At 49.0% G+C, this 15,775-nt stretch overlaps 2 protein-coding genes across 4 annotated transcripts in view; one reads left to right on the top strand and one right to left on the bottom strand.

The window, feature by feature from the left end:
* Positions 1-14,485, top strand: part of CMTR1 (cap methyltransferase 1) — a 50,770-nt gene extending 36,285 nt beyond the window's left edge. Inside the window, exons 14-24 of the mRNA XM_017522554.2 lie at positions 4,219-4,275; positions 5,029-5,086; positions 5,598-5,666; positions 6,609-6,740; positions 7,651-7,773; positions 8,454-8,545; positions 9,207-9,275; positions 10,629-10,676; positions 11,431-11,543; positions 12,155-12,263; positions 12,994-14,485. Of these exons, the coding sequence (XP_017378043.2) occupies positions 4,219-4,275; positions 5,029-5,086; positions 5,598-5,666; positions 6,609-6,740; positions 7,651-7,773; positions 8,454-8,545; positions 9,207-9,275; positions 10,629-10,676; positions 11,431-11,543; positions 12,155-12,263; positions 12,994-13,126 (1,003 nt within the window). The 3' untranslated portion in view covers positions 13,127-14,485. The remainder of the gene's footprint in view (positions 1-4,218; positions 4,276-5,028; positions 5,087-5,597; positions 5,667-6,608; positions 6,741-7,650; positions 7,774-8,453; positions 8,546-9,206; positions 9,276-10,628; positions 10,677-11,430; positions 11,544-12,154; positions 12,264-12,993) is intronic.
* Positions 14,221-15,775, bottom strand: part of CCDC167 (coiled-coil domain containing 167) — a 28,477-nt gene continuing 26,922 nt past the window's right edge. For all 3 annotated transcript variants that reach the window (XM_017522562.2, XM_037736236.1, XM_017522561.2), the window contains one exon: positions 14,221-14,454. Coding sequence is in view for 1 of the 3 variants with exons in the window: in XM_037736236.1 (XP_037592164.1) it covers position 14,454 (1 nt within the window). In the remaining 2 variants the exon portion in view is untranslated. The remainder of the gene's footprint in view (positions 14,455-15,775) is intronic.

Genomic DNA, 15,775 nt, shown 5'->3' with positions numbered 1-15,775 from the left:
TTGACCAGGATGGTCTCGATCTCTTGACCTCGTGATCCACCCGCCTCGGCCTCCCAAAGTGCTGGGATTACAGGCTTGAGCCACCGCGCCCGGCCGGTTCTGGTGTTTCTTTAAAGCAACAGGACAGATTTCAAGTGAAAGGGGTCTGACTCACCCCTCTGAAGTAACAGTTTTCTTAAGCTGCACTCTTGGCTGACTCGCCAATATTTGTTGCTGGGTTCTGGTGGGAGAGCGGGGAGGTGGGCTGTTCTTCCAGGCTCTTGGTCTCTCACTCACCCAAGAATGGGAGAGGGGACACCACCAGGCACTGTACGCTTGCAAGTAAATATCGGACTCCAAAGAGTTTTTGCAGAAAGTGATTTATTTAGGCATAGGAAGAGAAAAAGGAGAAAGAAAAAGATAAAGAGAAAAGCTTCCATGAAATTATGGAAGGGGGTCCAAATATGGAATCCTGATATGAGTCTAATTATCATATAGCTAATATATTTTAAAGTTTTTCCTTATGATTTGTTCTTTGATTCCTGGATTATGCATATGTGTGGTATTTAATATTCAGGTAATTTAGGATTTTCAAGATAACTATTAGATTTAGTCATGCCATTCTCAGAGAATGTATCCTGTATGATTTTGATCCTTTGAAACTTAATGAGGCTTATTTTATGGTCCATCATGTGCTCTGTCTTGATGTTGCTTGGTATAATGCTCTATAAATGTTAATTTGGTTCATAGTGTTTTTCAAATATTCTAAATCTTAGCTGATATTCTGAGTACTTATTCTGTCAGTTGCTAAGAGTGTTGTTGAAGTCTTTATGATTATTGGGTTGTCTGTCTCTCCTGTTAGTTTTGTCAGTTCTTATTTGGGTTCTTTGTTGTTAGGCACATGCACATTTAAGATAATTTTGTCTTCTTGATGAATTGACCTTTTATCATTATGAAAAATCCTATTTATCTCCAGTAATACTCCTTGTCTGAAAGTCTGCTTTATCGGACATTAATATAGCCACATAAGCTTTCTTTAGCTTAGTGCTTGTATGGTCTTTTTGTCCTTCTACCTTTTTCTTTACAAGTAAATGCATTTCTTATAGTCAACATGTGGTTGAGTCTTACCTTTTCGTCCAGTCTGACCTGGATAAAAGTCTCAACATTTTAATTGGGGTGATTGGTACATTTACATTGAGTGTAATTATTAATGTTTGAATTTAAATCCCCTGTCTTGGTTGTTTGATTTATATTTATCCTATCTGCCCTTCGTTCCTCTCTTTCTTCCCTTTTTTTTGGGGGGACTAATTCAGTATTTTTTAGTATTTCTTTTATGCCCTTGGGTTTTTTTTTTTTAATGCCTTTTTTGTGCTATGTTTCAATTGTTGCTCTAGTGATTACAGTATGCACCTTTAATCATAGTCTGCCTTCCAAAAATATTTCGTTGCTTTATGAACAGTGTAAGAACCTTACAACACTGTACATGCTATTGTTCTTTTATCTTTTTTTGTTTTTATATAAACCCTATTTTATATCGTTACTATTTTTACTTTAAACCATTTATTGTCTTTTAAAGATGCACACGCATGCACATATATATCTAACTTTTTTAAAAAGGTCCTTGGTATTTACTGACATACTTACCCTTTCTGGTATTCTTCATTCCTTCTTGTAGAACCAGATTTCTATTTGGAATCATTTCGCTTTAGCCTAAAGAATTTCTTTTTCTTTTTTTTTTTTTTTGAGACAGAGTTTCACTCTTGTTACCCAGGCTGGAGTGCAATGGCGCGATCTCGGCTCACTGCAACCTCTGCCTCCTGGGTTCAGGCAATTCTCCTGCCTCAGCCTCCTGAGTAGCTGGGATTACAGGCACGCGCCACCATGCCCAGCTAATTTTTTGTATTTTTAGTAGAGGCAGGGTTTCACCATGTTGACCAGGATGGTCTCGATCTCTTGACCTCGTGATCCACCCGCCTCGGCCTCCCAAAGTGCTGGGATTACAGGCTTGAGCCACCGCGCCCGGCCCAGCCTAAAGAATTTCTTTTAGCCTGTCTTTGTAGTACAAGTCTTCTGGAGACTAATTTCCTGCTTTTGTTTATTTAAAAATGTATTTAGGCCGGGTGCAGTGGCTCACACCTGTAATCGCAGCACTTTGGGAGGCTGAGGCAGGCGGATCACCTGAGGTCGGGAGTTTGAGACCAGCCCGGCCAACATGGTGAAACCTTGTCTCTACAAAAGTACAAAAATTAGCCCAGCACAGTGGTGGGCTCCTGTAATCCCAGCTGCTAGGGAGACAGAGGCAGAAGAAGCACTTGAACCTGGGAGGTGGAGGTTTCAGTGAGCCAAGATCATGTCATTGCACTCCAGCGTAGGCAAGAGAGCAGTTCTCCATCTCAAAATAAAATAATAATAATAATAATAATAACAACATAATGTATTTAGGCCGGGCATGGTGGCTCATGCCTGTAGTCCCAACACTTCGGGAGGCCGAGGCAGGTGGATCACTTCAGGCCAGGAGCTTGAGACTGGCTTGGCCAACATGACGAAACTCTGTCTGGCAAGAGAATCACTTGAACCCAGGAGGCAGAGGTTACAGTGAGCTGAGATTGAGCCACTGCACTCCAGCCTAGGTGATAGAATGAGACTCTGTCTCACAAAAAAAAAAAAAAAAAAAAAAAAAAAAAAAAAAAAAATTTAAAGAAAATATATTTATTTCCCTTTCATTTTTGAAGGATATTTTCACAGGGTATGGAATTTGAGGTTGATGTTTTTTCTCTTAGCACTTTAAAGATAAAATCTCATGCTTCTCTGCCTCCCTTGTTTCTGATGAGAAGTCAGCCGTTATTTCTATTGTTTTCCTGTACGTCATGTGTCTTTTTCCCTCCTGGCTGCTTTTAATATTTTATCTTTTATTTTCAGTGTGTCAACCTTGATATATTTATATGTGGTTTTCTTTGTATTTATTCTGCTTGGGGTTCACTGACCTTGGATCTTTGGATTGATTTCATTCATCAGTTTGGGAAATTTCTTGGCCATTTGTTTGTTAATATGTTTTTGTTGTTTTATTCTTATGAGACAGAGTCTTGCTGTGTTGCCTCGGCTGGAGTGCAATGGCACGACCTCAGCTCACTGCAACCTCTGCCTTCAGGGTTCAAGTGATTCTCCTGCCTCAGCCTCCCAAGTAGCTGGGATTACAGGTGCCCACCACCATGCCTGGCTAATTTTTGTATTTTTAGTAGAGATGGGGTTTTGCCGTGTTGGTCATTCTGGTCTTGAACTCCTGACCTCAGGAGATCCACCTGCCCCAGCCTCCTAAAGTGCTGGGATTACAGGTGTGAGCCACTGCACCTGGCCTTATATGTTGTTTTATTCTTTCCTCTGCTTCTGGAACTCCAATTATGTTTATGTTAAGCAGTTTGCTATTGTTCCCGATACCTAGATGATCTGTCTTTCTTTTCACTTTTTTTCCTCTCTTATGTTTCAGTTTGGGTTTCTGCTGACATGTCTGTCCTCAAGTTCACTGGTTCTTTACTATGTTCAGTCTGCTAATCCCAGCAAAATAATTATTCATCTCTAACATATTTTCATTTCTAGAATTTCTATTTGCCTTCTAAAAATATATTTTCTATATCTTTGCTGAAAATCTTCACTTTTTTATATGTCATTCTCCCTTTCCACTAGATCTTTTAACATGTTATCTTTAACAGTTCCTTAAAGGCCCCGTTTGATAATTCTAACACTTGGGCCATCTCTGGGTCTTGTTCTGTTGCCCTGTTTTCCCTCTTGTCAATGGGTAGCATTTTCTTGCTCTACCACATGCCTCATAATTTTTTATTAAATGCCAGACATTGTGTGTAAAGAACAGTGAAGACTAAAGTGGAAAGGGTGGCTGGTAGAGGATAAATGGGTTGAGTAAGCTTAGTCTGTAGTTGAACCGAGTCTGGGCTTTGAATGAGTTCACCACTACTTTCAGATTATTTAAGGTTGGAATCAGAAGCTTCCTTTTAGTAAGACTTGGGATCTAAGAACTGAGTGACTTAGTTTTACTGTTCCACTCTTAGCCTTCAGTGAGCCCCACATAACTGCACCTTGGGGTAGAGGTGTGGGTTTCTTAATTAACTGTCCAGCTCCTCCACCAAATGCAGATGGCCACTGCTCCAGCTTAATCTCTCTGTCCTGATGTCAGTTGCCTGTCTTTTTTTGGTAATCCTGAGATCAAATAATTTTTTTTTCTTTTAGCCACTGTAGTCTACAGATTAAAGCTCTGGCGAAAATCCATGCCTTTGTTCAAGACACGTGAGTGTTGCCCACTTTTCAGAATCCACCTGTTTCAACATCTTGCTTTTCTCCTCCCCACAAGCTGTTTGTTTTTTTCATTTCAATGAATATTTTTAAATACCTACTCTTATCTCATACTCTGCGATGGTCTCTGAAGGATGCCAGAGAGGTGTATGACATGAACCTCGTCCCCAGATACTTTACATTGTCTTTGGGCAGATAAGAGTAACCCAGGAAAAGGATATGGGAAAAGTTATCAAGAGTGCATCAGAGGGTGTAGAGTAGAATAGCACAAGTAGAATACATAACGTTCAGGGGACATGGGGTAAAGACTGAACGAGAGAGGGGAGGTAGGACTGGTGAGAGAAACCTCTGGTAGGGGTGAACGTACGCTAATTCAGCTTTGTGGAGCATGATGAATCCATTGGGACGGGTTTAGTGTGACCCCTGTCAGCAGAAGAGGAGCTAGAACATGCTGATGGGTGATTGAAAAGGGGTGTCGGGGAGGACCCTGGCATCCAGGTGGTCTGGAGGGTACTTTCTCCTTTGCCATTGTGGTGAGAAGGGCAGGAAATCCCATTTCATGTATGTTCAAAAGGAGAGCCTTCCATGTGTTGTAATCACCCTGGGCCAGTGGCAGCTTGGTGTCTGTGTGTATACTCACATGTTCATTCATTCAGGCCTCCGCTCCATGGGATATGAGGGGTGCACAGGGGCTGCACTCCTGTGCCTCTTAGAGATTTTAATCACTAACTGGCTCCATATTCCTAGGACACTGAGTGAGCCTCGGCAGGCAGAGATCCGGAAGGAGTGCCTCCGACTCTGGGGGGTGAGTGTCTCCCCCAGCCCATTGCTGCATCAGGGCAGGGAAGCTGTAGAGAAGAATGGAATTAACTCCCAATCCTGTCAGCTTAGGGTCTCTCCGCATCCCAAAATATCTGCTACCCTCACAGTACCCTGGAGGTTGACATCTCGGCATTGTTGGTAGTTACCTCTTTGGCCCTTTTACTGCCCGTTTGGCCCTGCAGCTGGGTCAGAAAGGACTACGGGGTGGGATGCGGGGAGGTGGACTGGTGTCATTTTTGCAACTGGTGGCTCTGTGTAGCAGCACTGATCACAGAGAGCCCCAGAGAAAAGGAAGTAGCCTTTGGGGTACACTACCACAGGGTCCAAAAGGGAGCAGTGAGTGAATTATCCACCTCCATCCCTGCCACCACAGCCTCCTTTGTTGTGCCATTCCTCCTCCCCAGTGTGACCCTAACCTCCACGTGCATACACTCTTACACAGCCTTGGTCAAAAGGGCATTTGAAAGTCAAAGCTCTTTGTTGTCTTATTTCAGATCCCAGACCAGGCTCGTGTGGCTCCTTCTTCCTCAGACCCCAAATCAAAGTTCTTTGAGCTGATCCAGGTAAGACTGGTATCTGTGGTGGAAATAAAAAATTAGAGTTCTGTCTCTAGATGTGGATGGTACCACTGAGGCCTCCCAAGGGCTTGTGCAGGCACTTCTCATGGGCTCTAAGGGGTAGAGCTAAGGCTGCCACAAGTGAGAACCTTTGATATACAGTACTGAGGTCCCCAAGAGCAGTCAGGCCAACAGAGGATTCTCATCTTCAGTGCTTATGCCCAGGCACAAGCCACCCAAAGAGTGGTGCTGGCTGTGTCATCCTGGCAAGTTCAGGATCCTGTGGGATTTGCTTACAAAGGAGACATGGAGTGTCGGGCGATCTTAGGCAAGGGAGGTGATCACAGGGTGAAGGGAGCTGCCATGGAGCTGGTCCCTGAGGTTCTGGTGAGGTGGTCCTCAGAGTTCTTTTGCTCTGTTTCTTCCTACCACTCAACTTCCAGCTTTTACTTGAGCCTCATTTAAATCTGGCCTAGATCATGGGCAATTGTGTTACAGGTTTTGTGGGGGTCAGGGACTGGAGACCGAGGTTCAGATGGCCTCAAAACAATAGTATGTATACATTTTTCTTAATGGGGTAAAGAGATCACTTAACTATTCTCAAACCAAATGCTGAGGAATCCTTGCTTTTAGTTTTATTGAAGGGGCAGCTTTTATATTCTGGTGACATTTTCTTATAGTTCTGGAAATCGATCTGTACTTGGGGACTCAGTGTTCTTTCCTTTCCCAGCCTCTCCTAATAGGTCCTACAGGAACACTCCAAGCAGATGAAATGAAATAGATCCCATTTAGTGCACAGTTAGGTAGAGAAGGGAATGCAGGGGAGCATATTTCAGAGAGCTCGTGCTTCTTGTCCCTTGCCTTGTCGAGCCTGCCCTCAGCCCATATAGGCACCCATACTGTCCCTTCCCCCAACCTGGCAGTGTTTTCTCTGACTCATGGCTGCAGGGCACTGAGATTGACATCTTCAGCTACAAGCCCACACTGCTCACCTCTAAAACCCTGGAGAAGATCCGCCCTGTGTTTGACTACCGCTGCATGGTGTCTGGCAGTGAGCAGAAGTTTCTCATCGGCCTAGGGGTAAGTCTGCAGCTGGCTTCCTGCCCAGCTTGGGATGGTGGATTTGCCCTTTGTGGGAATCTGGACAGCTGCCTGCCACATTTGGTGCATGTTCTCTTGGCACTAAGTAGCTAGGGCTTTGACCTAGTGAATGTATTTCTTGAAACTTCATTTCCTTTCTTCCTGAGTTTGCCAAGTGTCATTCATTCATTCTTTCATTTGTTCATGTGTTTGTTTCTTCAACTCTGTGCATTGCTAAAGGGACCCTACAACTTTTCTTGTGATACAGAGCTTCCCAGGCTAGTAGCATGGTCAGGAGGCTAATCTGGCTTGAGCCCATGCAGCCATTTCCTTGCAGTACCACCACCGTCCCATGCCATCCCCCGTCTTCCGAAGATACTCCCTGTTCCAACTCTGGGCCCCTGGAGTCTAAAATTTAGACAGAGGGAAAGCCTTGGCAAGCTCTTTATCTTACTTAGCTGGGTAAAGTCATTGCTTTTTCTTTCAACTCTTATGTTTCTGTATAATTTGATCCTGTCTTCCTCAGTTACTTCTTTTGTGCCCTCTCATACTTTTTTTCCTCATTTTACTTACTCTCTCCTCTGCTCTTTAGACCCTTCACCAAACCCACCCTAGACATACATGAAACTGGATTTTTGAGGGCCTCTAATCATGGACTTAGGTCTTTTGAGTGGTGCCCTGCGCCTGTTCCAAGGCTGAGCCAGATGTCTGCTTGTCATCTGCCTAGGCACTGGAGAACACTACTATCATTATGACTAAAGTATAATTGATTTAATCTCTCATAGACATTTTCTTCTGACATTTCCCAATCCCGTCAGCTTGAGGCTGCCAACTAAAAGCTCTTGAGAAATAAGCCTCTTACCCTTGATCGTCATGCCTTCCTTACCCGGCTGTTTCTCTCTGCCTGTAGAAATCCCAGATCTACACGTGGGATGGCCGCCAGTCAGACCGCTGGGTCAAGCTAGACCTGAAGACAGAGCTGCCTCGGGACACTCTGCTGTCTGTGGAAATTGTGCATGAACTGAAAGGGGAGGTCAGAGATGGTTCTGCTCAGGTGTTAGCCCTGCAGCTAGGGGACTAGGGTGCTGCTGAACCCGGCCTTTTGCCCTGAGTTAACTTGGTTACATTGTGTGGTGGCTGACAGGGCCCAGGGCTAGGGAAAGGGTTTGTAATTACTCCTTCTCCCAGAGCAATTGCTCTAAGCCACAGTGGTTCAGGTAAGGAGGAGCGCAGTCTCTGTGCATCAAAGGAGACCTCAGTTGTCTCTGTGCATTGAGGACCCTGATGAGTCTACTGGGTATTTTTTAGCAGCTGATTTAGTTTTTGCTAAAAACCAGAGATCCCTTGGGAAAGAAGAGACTTGTTATTTCTCAGAAGCCATAAGTATCAAATCTATATGGTGACATTCAGAACAGTCAGTAGGAACAGTTGGCAAGGGGGGTAAGCCAGGTCCTGTCTGGAGTGCCATGGCAGCAGCCTCACTGGGTTTGAGGTTCAGGGCCTCTTCACCCAGTGGCTTGGATCTTCCCCTGCTCAGATGCCCAGGCCAATCTGGTGCTGAGAAGCAGCTGGGAGGGAGACGAGAAATATCCTGCATTTAGAGCCATACCCTTCCTTAGCTGTAGGCGGAAAGAAGCCACATACCATGGTGGGTAGTGGGGGCTGAAGACTGACGTCTGGCAGAGTGGGCAGTGTACTTACTTATCCTTCTAGGGGAAGGCCCAGCGGAAGATCAGTGCCATCCACATCCTCGATGTCCTTGTGCTGAATGGCACCGATGTCCGGGAGCAGCACTTTAACCAGCGGTCTGACCTGGGCCCCAGGGTAGGGAGGGTGGAGGTGGGCCAGGGCAGCTTGGTGGACAGCGGCCTCCTGAGGTGTGGCCCCTCACCCAGGCCTTCTCTGCTTGTTGACATCCTGAGAATTCCCCCCCCCCCCACCCACTGGTTGATGCCAAAGTCAGGGTGAGAACTGGTGTTGCCACTACAGAGTTTGCTAGGGCTTGGGCCCTGGTTATCAGAGATACCAGCACATTCCATTTTGCCACAGCTGCTCAGGTTGAGATATTTATGTTAAGGTTGAGCAAGAGGGTGACCTTGCAGGAAGAAACGTCCTGTGCTTCAGTGGTCCCATTTAAGTAGCTTCATCTGAGCGGGTGCACTGTGGTGTCCACAGTTTGGGGTGACAGGGCAGACACATACAATAAAGACGATACTTGAAGTTATAGTGGAGGTGACTGAGCACAGCTGAAGGCACACTTCAAGAAAACCAACCGACATAGTGAAAATAGAGGCCAGAATCACAGGGGCGGGGCAGGCTTCCTGGGGGACGTGGGTTCTGTCTCTTGGAGCAGTCTTGCCGCAGATTCAAAAGGTTCTCCTACTGGAGCTGTGAAAATGCCCTGGGAGTAGGGGTGCTGGTGGAGGCATCCTTTCTTGCCTCTGAGAGAGACTGTTTGGATTGTAGAATTCAGCTTGCTGAGAAATTTGTGAAAGCCGTTTCCAAGCCCAGTCGGCCTGACATGAATCCCATCAGGTGAGCATGTGATCCCTGCCCTCCTTGCTTCTTTCTGGCTAGTACCTGCTGCTCCCATCCAGTGAGGGATGGGATGGCTCAGTGGAGGGCACTAGGCAAGTTGGTGTTAGGGACAAGACTGTTCTTGCTGAGGAGTTTGGGGGTGCTAGGTAGGTGACTTGCTCCAGAGCATCTCCCCATCCTGCCTAGCAGTGGGTGGACTGCATTCTGAGGGGTTAAGGTGGCCTTGTTTAAGATGCACGTGCTTCTGAGAGTGCCAGCCCACCTCATGAATCACCGGTTCCCACTTGGGCATTGTTAGCACATCACCTGACCTCATTTTTTTCAGGTAAGAAATGGGTGCTGACGGAATGGGAGTTTTGAACGTGAAAAAAGAGAAGGATGGTTTGAGGGAATGGGACCCCCAGTGCTGGGGGAGGAGGCAGCCAGGATTGTTGTAATGTTAGATAGTGGGAAAGTTCCAGGATCCTGAGAGGGAAAGGAGGAAGAGAGCAGGGTCAGGAGGAGACAGACGGAGGACACACTTTTCCAGGGTAGGCTGAGGTCTGAGGTTATTGCCAAACGGCTTAGCCCTGCTCTTGGGGGCTTCATGCACTGGAGACTGAGGTATCTGTTTACACTTCACCAACATCATTTTTGTCCTTTTTAACATAAATTTAGTTAAAATTAAATCCAGTATTGAGAATGCCCTTTATAGATGGCATGTGAAAGTGTCAAAGGAATTTCTGTCTGCACTTTAGAATGTCCTGTCTGCTAGGTCCTGAAAGGCAGCTCCCAGGGGGAACCTTGCCTTCATTGCTTGTCGTTTGGTGGCTGGATTTCTGGGAACCTTCCCCACTAGCAGTTCCAAAGACATGTTCAGGGCCCCCCAGAGGTGGAGCGTGGGCATCAAACAGGAGCCCTACATCTTGGTTTGGGGTCCCCCACCTGCTGTGGGTAATAGAACTGTTAGGACTGTTGAGCAGTAACTTGTTATGGAAGGCCTAAAATCCACGTGGATAGACCTGGGCGAGAGCCTGCTCCTTGGTTTTCTGCCCTCTGGTGATGGTGAAGATGACTTGGGGGTGGGAATGCTGACAGAGACATCTTTGTCTGCCTCCTTTCTACCTCCTGTCTTCCAGTATCCATAGTTGCAATCCCCAGTTGTCCTGATGCAGGCCTGAAACCCAGGGCTTATCTGTGTAGACAGCTGCTTGGCAGGCTCAGTGTCCTCACTGCCGGTGGGCTGGGTGGTTTCAGGGAGGGCCTGGGGCAGAAGCCAAGGTCAGGTGCAGTCTCCTGCCTCCCAGCTGCCTCCTGGACAAGCATGTCCCCCAGGAAGCCTTTGCCTTGTCTCTGTCCCTCTGCCTGCAGGGTGAAGGAGGTGTACAGACTGGAAGAGATGGAGAAGATTTTTGTCAGGTGAGTGACTTAACCTTTGAAGCTCAGAGTCAAGAGGAGGCGGGGGTGCAGCCGTGTCCTGGAGTCATCCTCCGTTTTGTAGAGATGAGTCAGGGGTGGGGTAGTGAGCTGGCTCTAGTGGCCTCCTCATCTCACCTGCCTCGCTGCAGTGCCACTGCAGCCAAGAGCCCCCTGGCTGAGAGCTGCTTCAGCTTCCTGTCAGGAGGGACCCGGGCAGGCTGTGTCAGACAGAAATACGGGCTCATTGATGCTGTCATAGTTACGATGGGCCCTGCGAGGGGCTGAGCAGCAAACTGCTTGAAATACCATAAATCCCAGCTCCCAGTGCTGAGAGAGATTGAGCCTGGAGGGGTAGAAGGGGCATAAATGCGTCCTTTTAGTGGTATTCGGGTGCTCACAGATCTCAAGATCTCAGTCTCCTTCTAGGTGTGCTTGTGTGGAGAAGGTTACATTAAGTCTTTCATGGCCACAGTGTTGCCACGGCACCCATGGTCTCAGATCTCACCCTTACTGGTGTCACCATGAAACCCCTCAAACAGCAGCAACACTCCCCTGCACTGTCTGAGTGGGAATTCGGGGCCTGAATTCCAAACCCAGCGTGGCTACTCACTCACTTGGCTCTGTGCCTCAGTTTCGTCTTAAGTCAAACCAGCATCAGATACTACGGTTGGGGTGAATTTATTAGCCAGAGACTAATTTCATCAGCCAGGGCCTTTTCGCTCTCTCTTGCACATAACCTTCTCGGGGAAATCAGGTTGGAGATGAAGATCATCAAGGGCTCCAGTGGCACCCCAAAGCTCAGCTACACAGGGCGTGATGACCGGCACTTTGTACCCATGGGCCTCTACATCGTCAGGACAGTGAATGGTGGGTAAGGAGGGACTGTTCCTGCTACTCCCTCCCCTCTTCCCCCTTCCCCCCTCCTCGCCAGGTGATGGGCCCAGATGCTGCCTGAGCCAGAGCTAAGGTCTCACTGCTAAGGTGGGTAGCAGCCAGGCTGGCATTTCTCTGAGGTACATGTTAGGGGACAGTGTTCCCTGAGCCTCTCCTGTTCTTCCGTGGGCCCTGGGAGTTGGGTAGGGAATAGTGAGAGAGCTCAACTTGTACACATGCACGTGTTGTTCTCATGGCAGGAAAAGGGCCTTTTCAGTAGACGGCAGCATGTCCAGACAGTCAAGCTTGGCTTCTGTCCATTTGCATCCCCCCTTTCTTCAGAGCCCTCTGGCTGAGAGTCCTAGAGATGTTACCCTGATAGCTGGTTGGCAGGATTGGGGTGGGGTCATTGAGAAGTCATGACTTGGTCATTCTCCTGGAGCCCCTTTGGGCTGGTGATGAAGGCTGCCACCTCATGGGCTGTTCCCTGCCTGCTGTTGTGGGGAGGCAGGAATAGGACCACCAGGAGTGGAGAAGGGCACGCACCTGTCCTCCACAAGTGCTGTGTGTCCCTTCTGGGTTTCATCCCCTCTTGCTCCCGTCAGAGCCCTGGACTATGGGATTCAGCAAAAGCTTCAAGAGGAAGTTCTTCTACAACAAGAAAACCAAGGACTCTACTTTTGACCTCCCTGCAGACTCTATTGCCCCATTTCAGTAAGTAGCTGTTCTCCAAGCCTGCCCTCCTTAGCAGCCTCAAATACTCCTGCAGAATGCTAGCCAGCTGTCCTGGGGCACACCCTGGGTTCTGACACTACTGCCCACCAGGGGTTCCACTGAGCCTGAGAACACCTTTGTGGGGATGGCAGCCCCCTGCAGGTGTGGCCGGGCATGATGCCTGGACCTGCTGTGATAGCTGGGGGCCTGGCTGTGGAGGATCCCTCTGTGTAGCATATTCACTCCATGGAGCAGCCACGTTTCAGTGACATTCTGACGCTGGCCTGATGGTGGGAATATGCTGAGGGCCCACAGCCCTGCCCCTTGGCGCTCAAGGTCCCAGCTGTCCTTTTTAGGACCCAGTGTCCATTAGATTGTTGGTCATGGGCTTCCCCAGCAGCCCTCATGTGCCTGTAGTTAGCCACTGACATTTTCTGTCACCACACTACTAATACTGTTCTATTAGAGAAGCACAGACAGATAAAGTAGGAATATCAGTCTTTGTAGGAATCCAGTTGGATGCAATTAGCAGCAACATCTGTTTGTTGGGAAAAGTTGGTTCAGGGAGGCAGGGAGGAGCTGGGGCCTACTGGGTACCTTTTGGCTGCCGGGGGAAGACCCTCAACTAAAGTCATTGACAGACCCCTGCCTCCCACACCTTTAAGAACACTTTACCCTATTCCATCTGGGTGCAGCCCTCTGACCTCTTTGTCCTCCTCCTCCTCCCCAGCATCTGCTACTATGGCCGGCTCTTCTGGGAGTGGGGGGATGGCATTCGTGTGCATGACTCCCAGAAGCCCCAGGACCAGGACAAGCTGTCCAAGGAAGATGTCCTCTCCTTCATCCACATGCACAGCGCCTAAGGGCCTCAGGATGTGCCACCCCTGCAGAGTGTCCTGTCATTCCTGAGACAGGGCCACCTGGGGCCCACAGTGCTGGCTTCTTCCCCTCTTGAAAAGGGACCTGGGAGCATTGCACCTGGCATGAGGAGTAGGTGGCCTCCTCTCCATCCCCTGAAGAGCTCAGGCAGGGCCCTGCAGAGGACACTCCCATGTTCCTTCTGGGACACCTGCCTGGGAACTTTCCCCTGCCAGGACTCAGCCTGAAGGAAGCTGCTCCTGAGGCAGGTGTGAGGTCAGTGCCTAGGGCACGTGGGCTGATGGAGGACACGTCAGAGTAGCAGAGCTGTGGGCTCTCTATTCTCTCCTGCATCCTGTAGACTCACTTTTCTGAGTTCCATGCACTGCCCCTGAGGGTAGCCATGCCCTTGTTTTGCCCAACTTTTTATTGGGCCATCCCTGAGTAGGCGGAGGCCTGCTGTTGTGAGCTGGCCAGGAGAACCTGCTGTAAAAAATCAAGGTTTTGTTTCTTTGAACTTACCATTTTGATGCCAAGTTGGAGACGATTTTCTTGTCTCCTCCCCCCACTCATCCTGGCCGTCCCTGGAGTTGTCCTAGACCAGAGCTCTGACAGTCCAACAAGGTGGGAAGGAGGGAGTGTAGGCCTCACGTCCTTGACACCACGTTGAGATCCCGGGAGCCCTCTCTTTAGTACCGAGTATGGAGTTGTAGAGCCGTCCTGGGCCCCATCCCCTTTTAGTCCAAACATTGGGCAGCGCTAGAGGGCAGGAGGCAGCCTTGAAGACCTGTCTTTTTCTCCCCCACAACAGTGGCCCCACCAGTAACAAAGGCACCTCTAGGGGTTTGGGTGGTGCTGCCCTCTGGCAGTCATGCACCACCATCTGCCATAGCCACCCTAAGGTCTTGGCAGAATTCTGAGCTGGAAATGCAGCTCCCTTGCTGCCTTTTCCCATTTTTCTTCCCTAATAGGAGGTACAGTCTGCTTTTGTTTGTCGTTACATGGTCACTCCCATTTCCTCTATCTATCTTGGTGGAGGCAGAGAGGAGGGGAAGCTGGGCAGTAGCTCTGGGTGGGGGAGGGCACCTGTGGTTGTTTCTAATGGGAAATACCTCTCAGAGATGTTCATGCAGGCTCCCTAGGGCCCCATCCCAGTGCCAGGCTGGTTTCCATGGAGATAGATAGGGCACCGAGGCTCCTGTGAGGTTGGAATCGACTTCACCATGGGGGTCCTTCAGCCAGCATCCAGCTTCCCACCCCCAGGCTGGCAGCAGCACTGCTGAGATGCTGTATTTCCACCCAATCCTGGGTTTATCAGTGTGTCTTGCAGAATCTTGGATCATTAAAGATAAACATATTTTTAATGCTTGTGTGGCTCTGTGTTGGGGCTGCTGTTTGTCCTCAGTGCTTTGTGGTCTGGGACTGGCTTGGATGAAACAGCTTGGGTCAGAGGTGAAGGGGAGGCAGCTCTACTCATAGCAGAGGAGAGAAAAGAGGGTTTGTTTAATCGGAGCCTGTCCAAGCTTCTGGGGCCCTGCAGGGCTCCCAGGCCTGCTGCTTGCTGCTCAAGAAGGGGCCTAAAGAGTTGGGGGAAATGCAGAATGAATGAACGTACAGCCCCAGGAGGGCAGAGACACCTTCCCCCTTTACATAAATCATGCAGCTCACTCTGTGGTGGCACCGTGACAGTCCAGGATCAGTCTGTGTGACCAAAATAACAGAGGCGTCAGACCAATTAGTGTCACTAGACTGGGGGGAAAGAGGGAGGGAGAGATGGTTTCACTGACCCTAGCCTGCCTTCCCTTGGTGGAGGGCTGGTTCTGTTTGCAGTGGGTGGGGGAAGGGGGGAGGGGGGCTGTTCCTGGGGGTGGGGGATGCAGATGCAGCAGGCACCTCCTTCTCTGTTCCGGGGTGGTTTCTCCACCAGTTAGTCATCGTGCTGGTGCTGGTTCCCCAACAAAACCCAACTGCACTTTGCTGGCCTTCCTCATTCTGGCCCTGAGTCCTTTGTGGATGGCCTTAGCAACTCCTTCTCTTGTTTTTCCTACTTAATTGGTTTCATCTTTGGCATCCATGCCCTTCCTCTGTTCTGCCTTGCTGCAGCCTCCCACCTGCTCTCTTCCTTATTCCCAAGCTGGGAGTTAGACATGCGGGGTGGAGGGATAAAGGGGCATGTCTGACTTTGCTGTTCCTGCCACAGCTCCCCCTCTGATCAGCCCTACCCCTGCTTCTCACTACACACCCCAGCCGATTTACTGGCCACTGTCACCGTAAGTCTGTCTGGTCATTACCATGACTCTGCTGCCCACTCGCAGCCTCCCCAGCCTTGCCTGCCTGTCGAAGATGGATTAACTCCGCACTCCCCCGGGATCGCCACATGACCACTTCAAGACCCCAAGCCGCCCTTCACTGCAGACTGCATTTTTTCTGCCATAATTACAGGCAATGGCACTGACTGGAGGTTACAGCAGTGTGTGGTGGGGGGATGGACAGGTGGCACAATGTCTGCTTCTCAGCTCCGGCAGTGCCCGAGCCCTGGAAGTGACTCCCACTCCTAGCCTTGAAAAGTGCTTCCCGGGCCGGGCGCGGTGGCTCAAGCCTGTAATCCCAGCACTTTGGGAGGCCGAGGTGGGTGGATCACGAGGTCAAGAGAT

This window comes from Cebus imitator, unplaced genomic scaffold (genome assembly GCF_001604975.1).
Source record: "Cebus imitator isolate Cc_AM_T3 unplaced genomic scaffold, Cebus_imitator-1.0 Scaffold24, whole genome shotgun sequence".
Lineage (NCBI taxonomy): Eukaryota > Metazoa > Chordata > Mammalia > Primates > Cebidae > Cebus > Cebus imitator.
The sequence above is the reverse complement of the archived record's forward strand: the minus strand, read 5'-3'. Positions and strand labels throughout refer to the sequence as shown.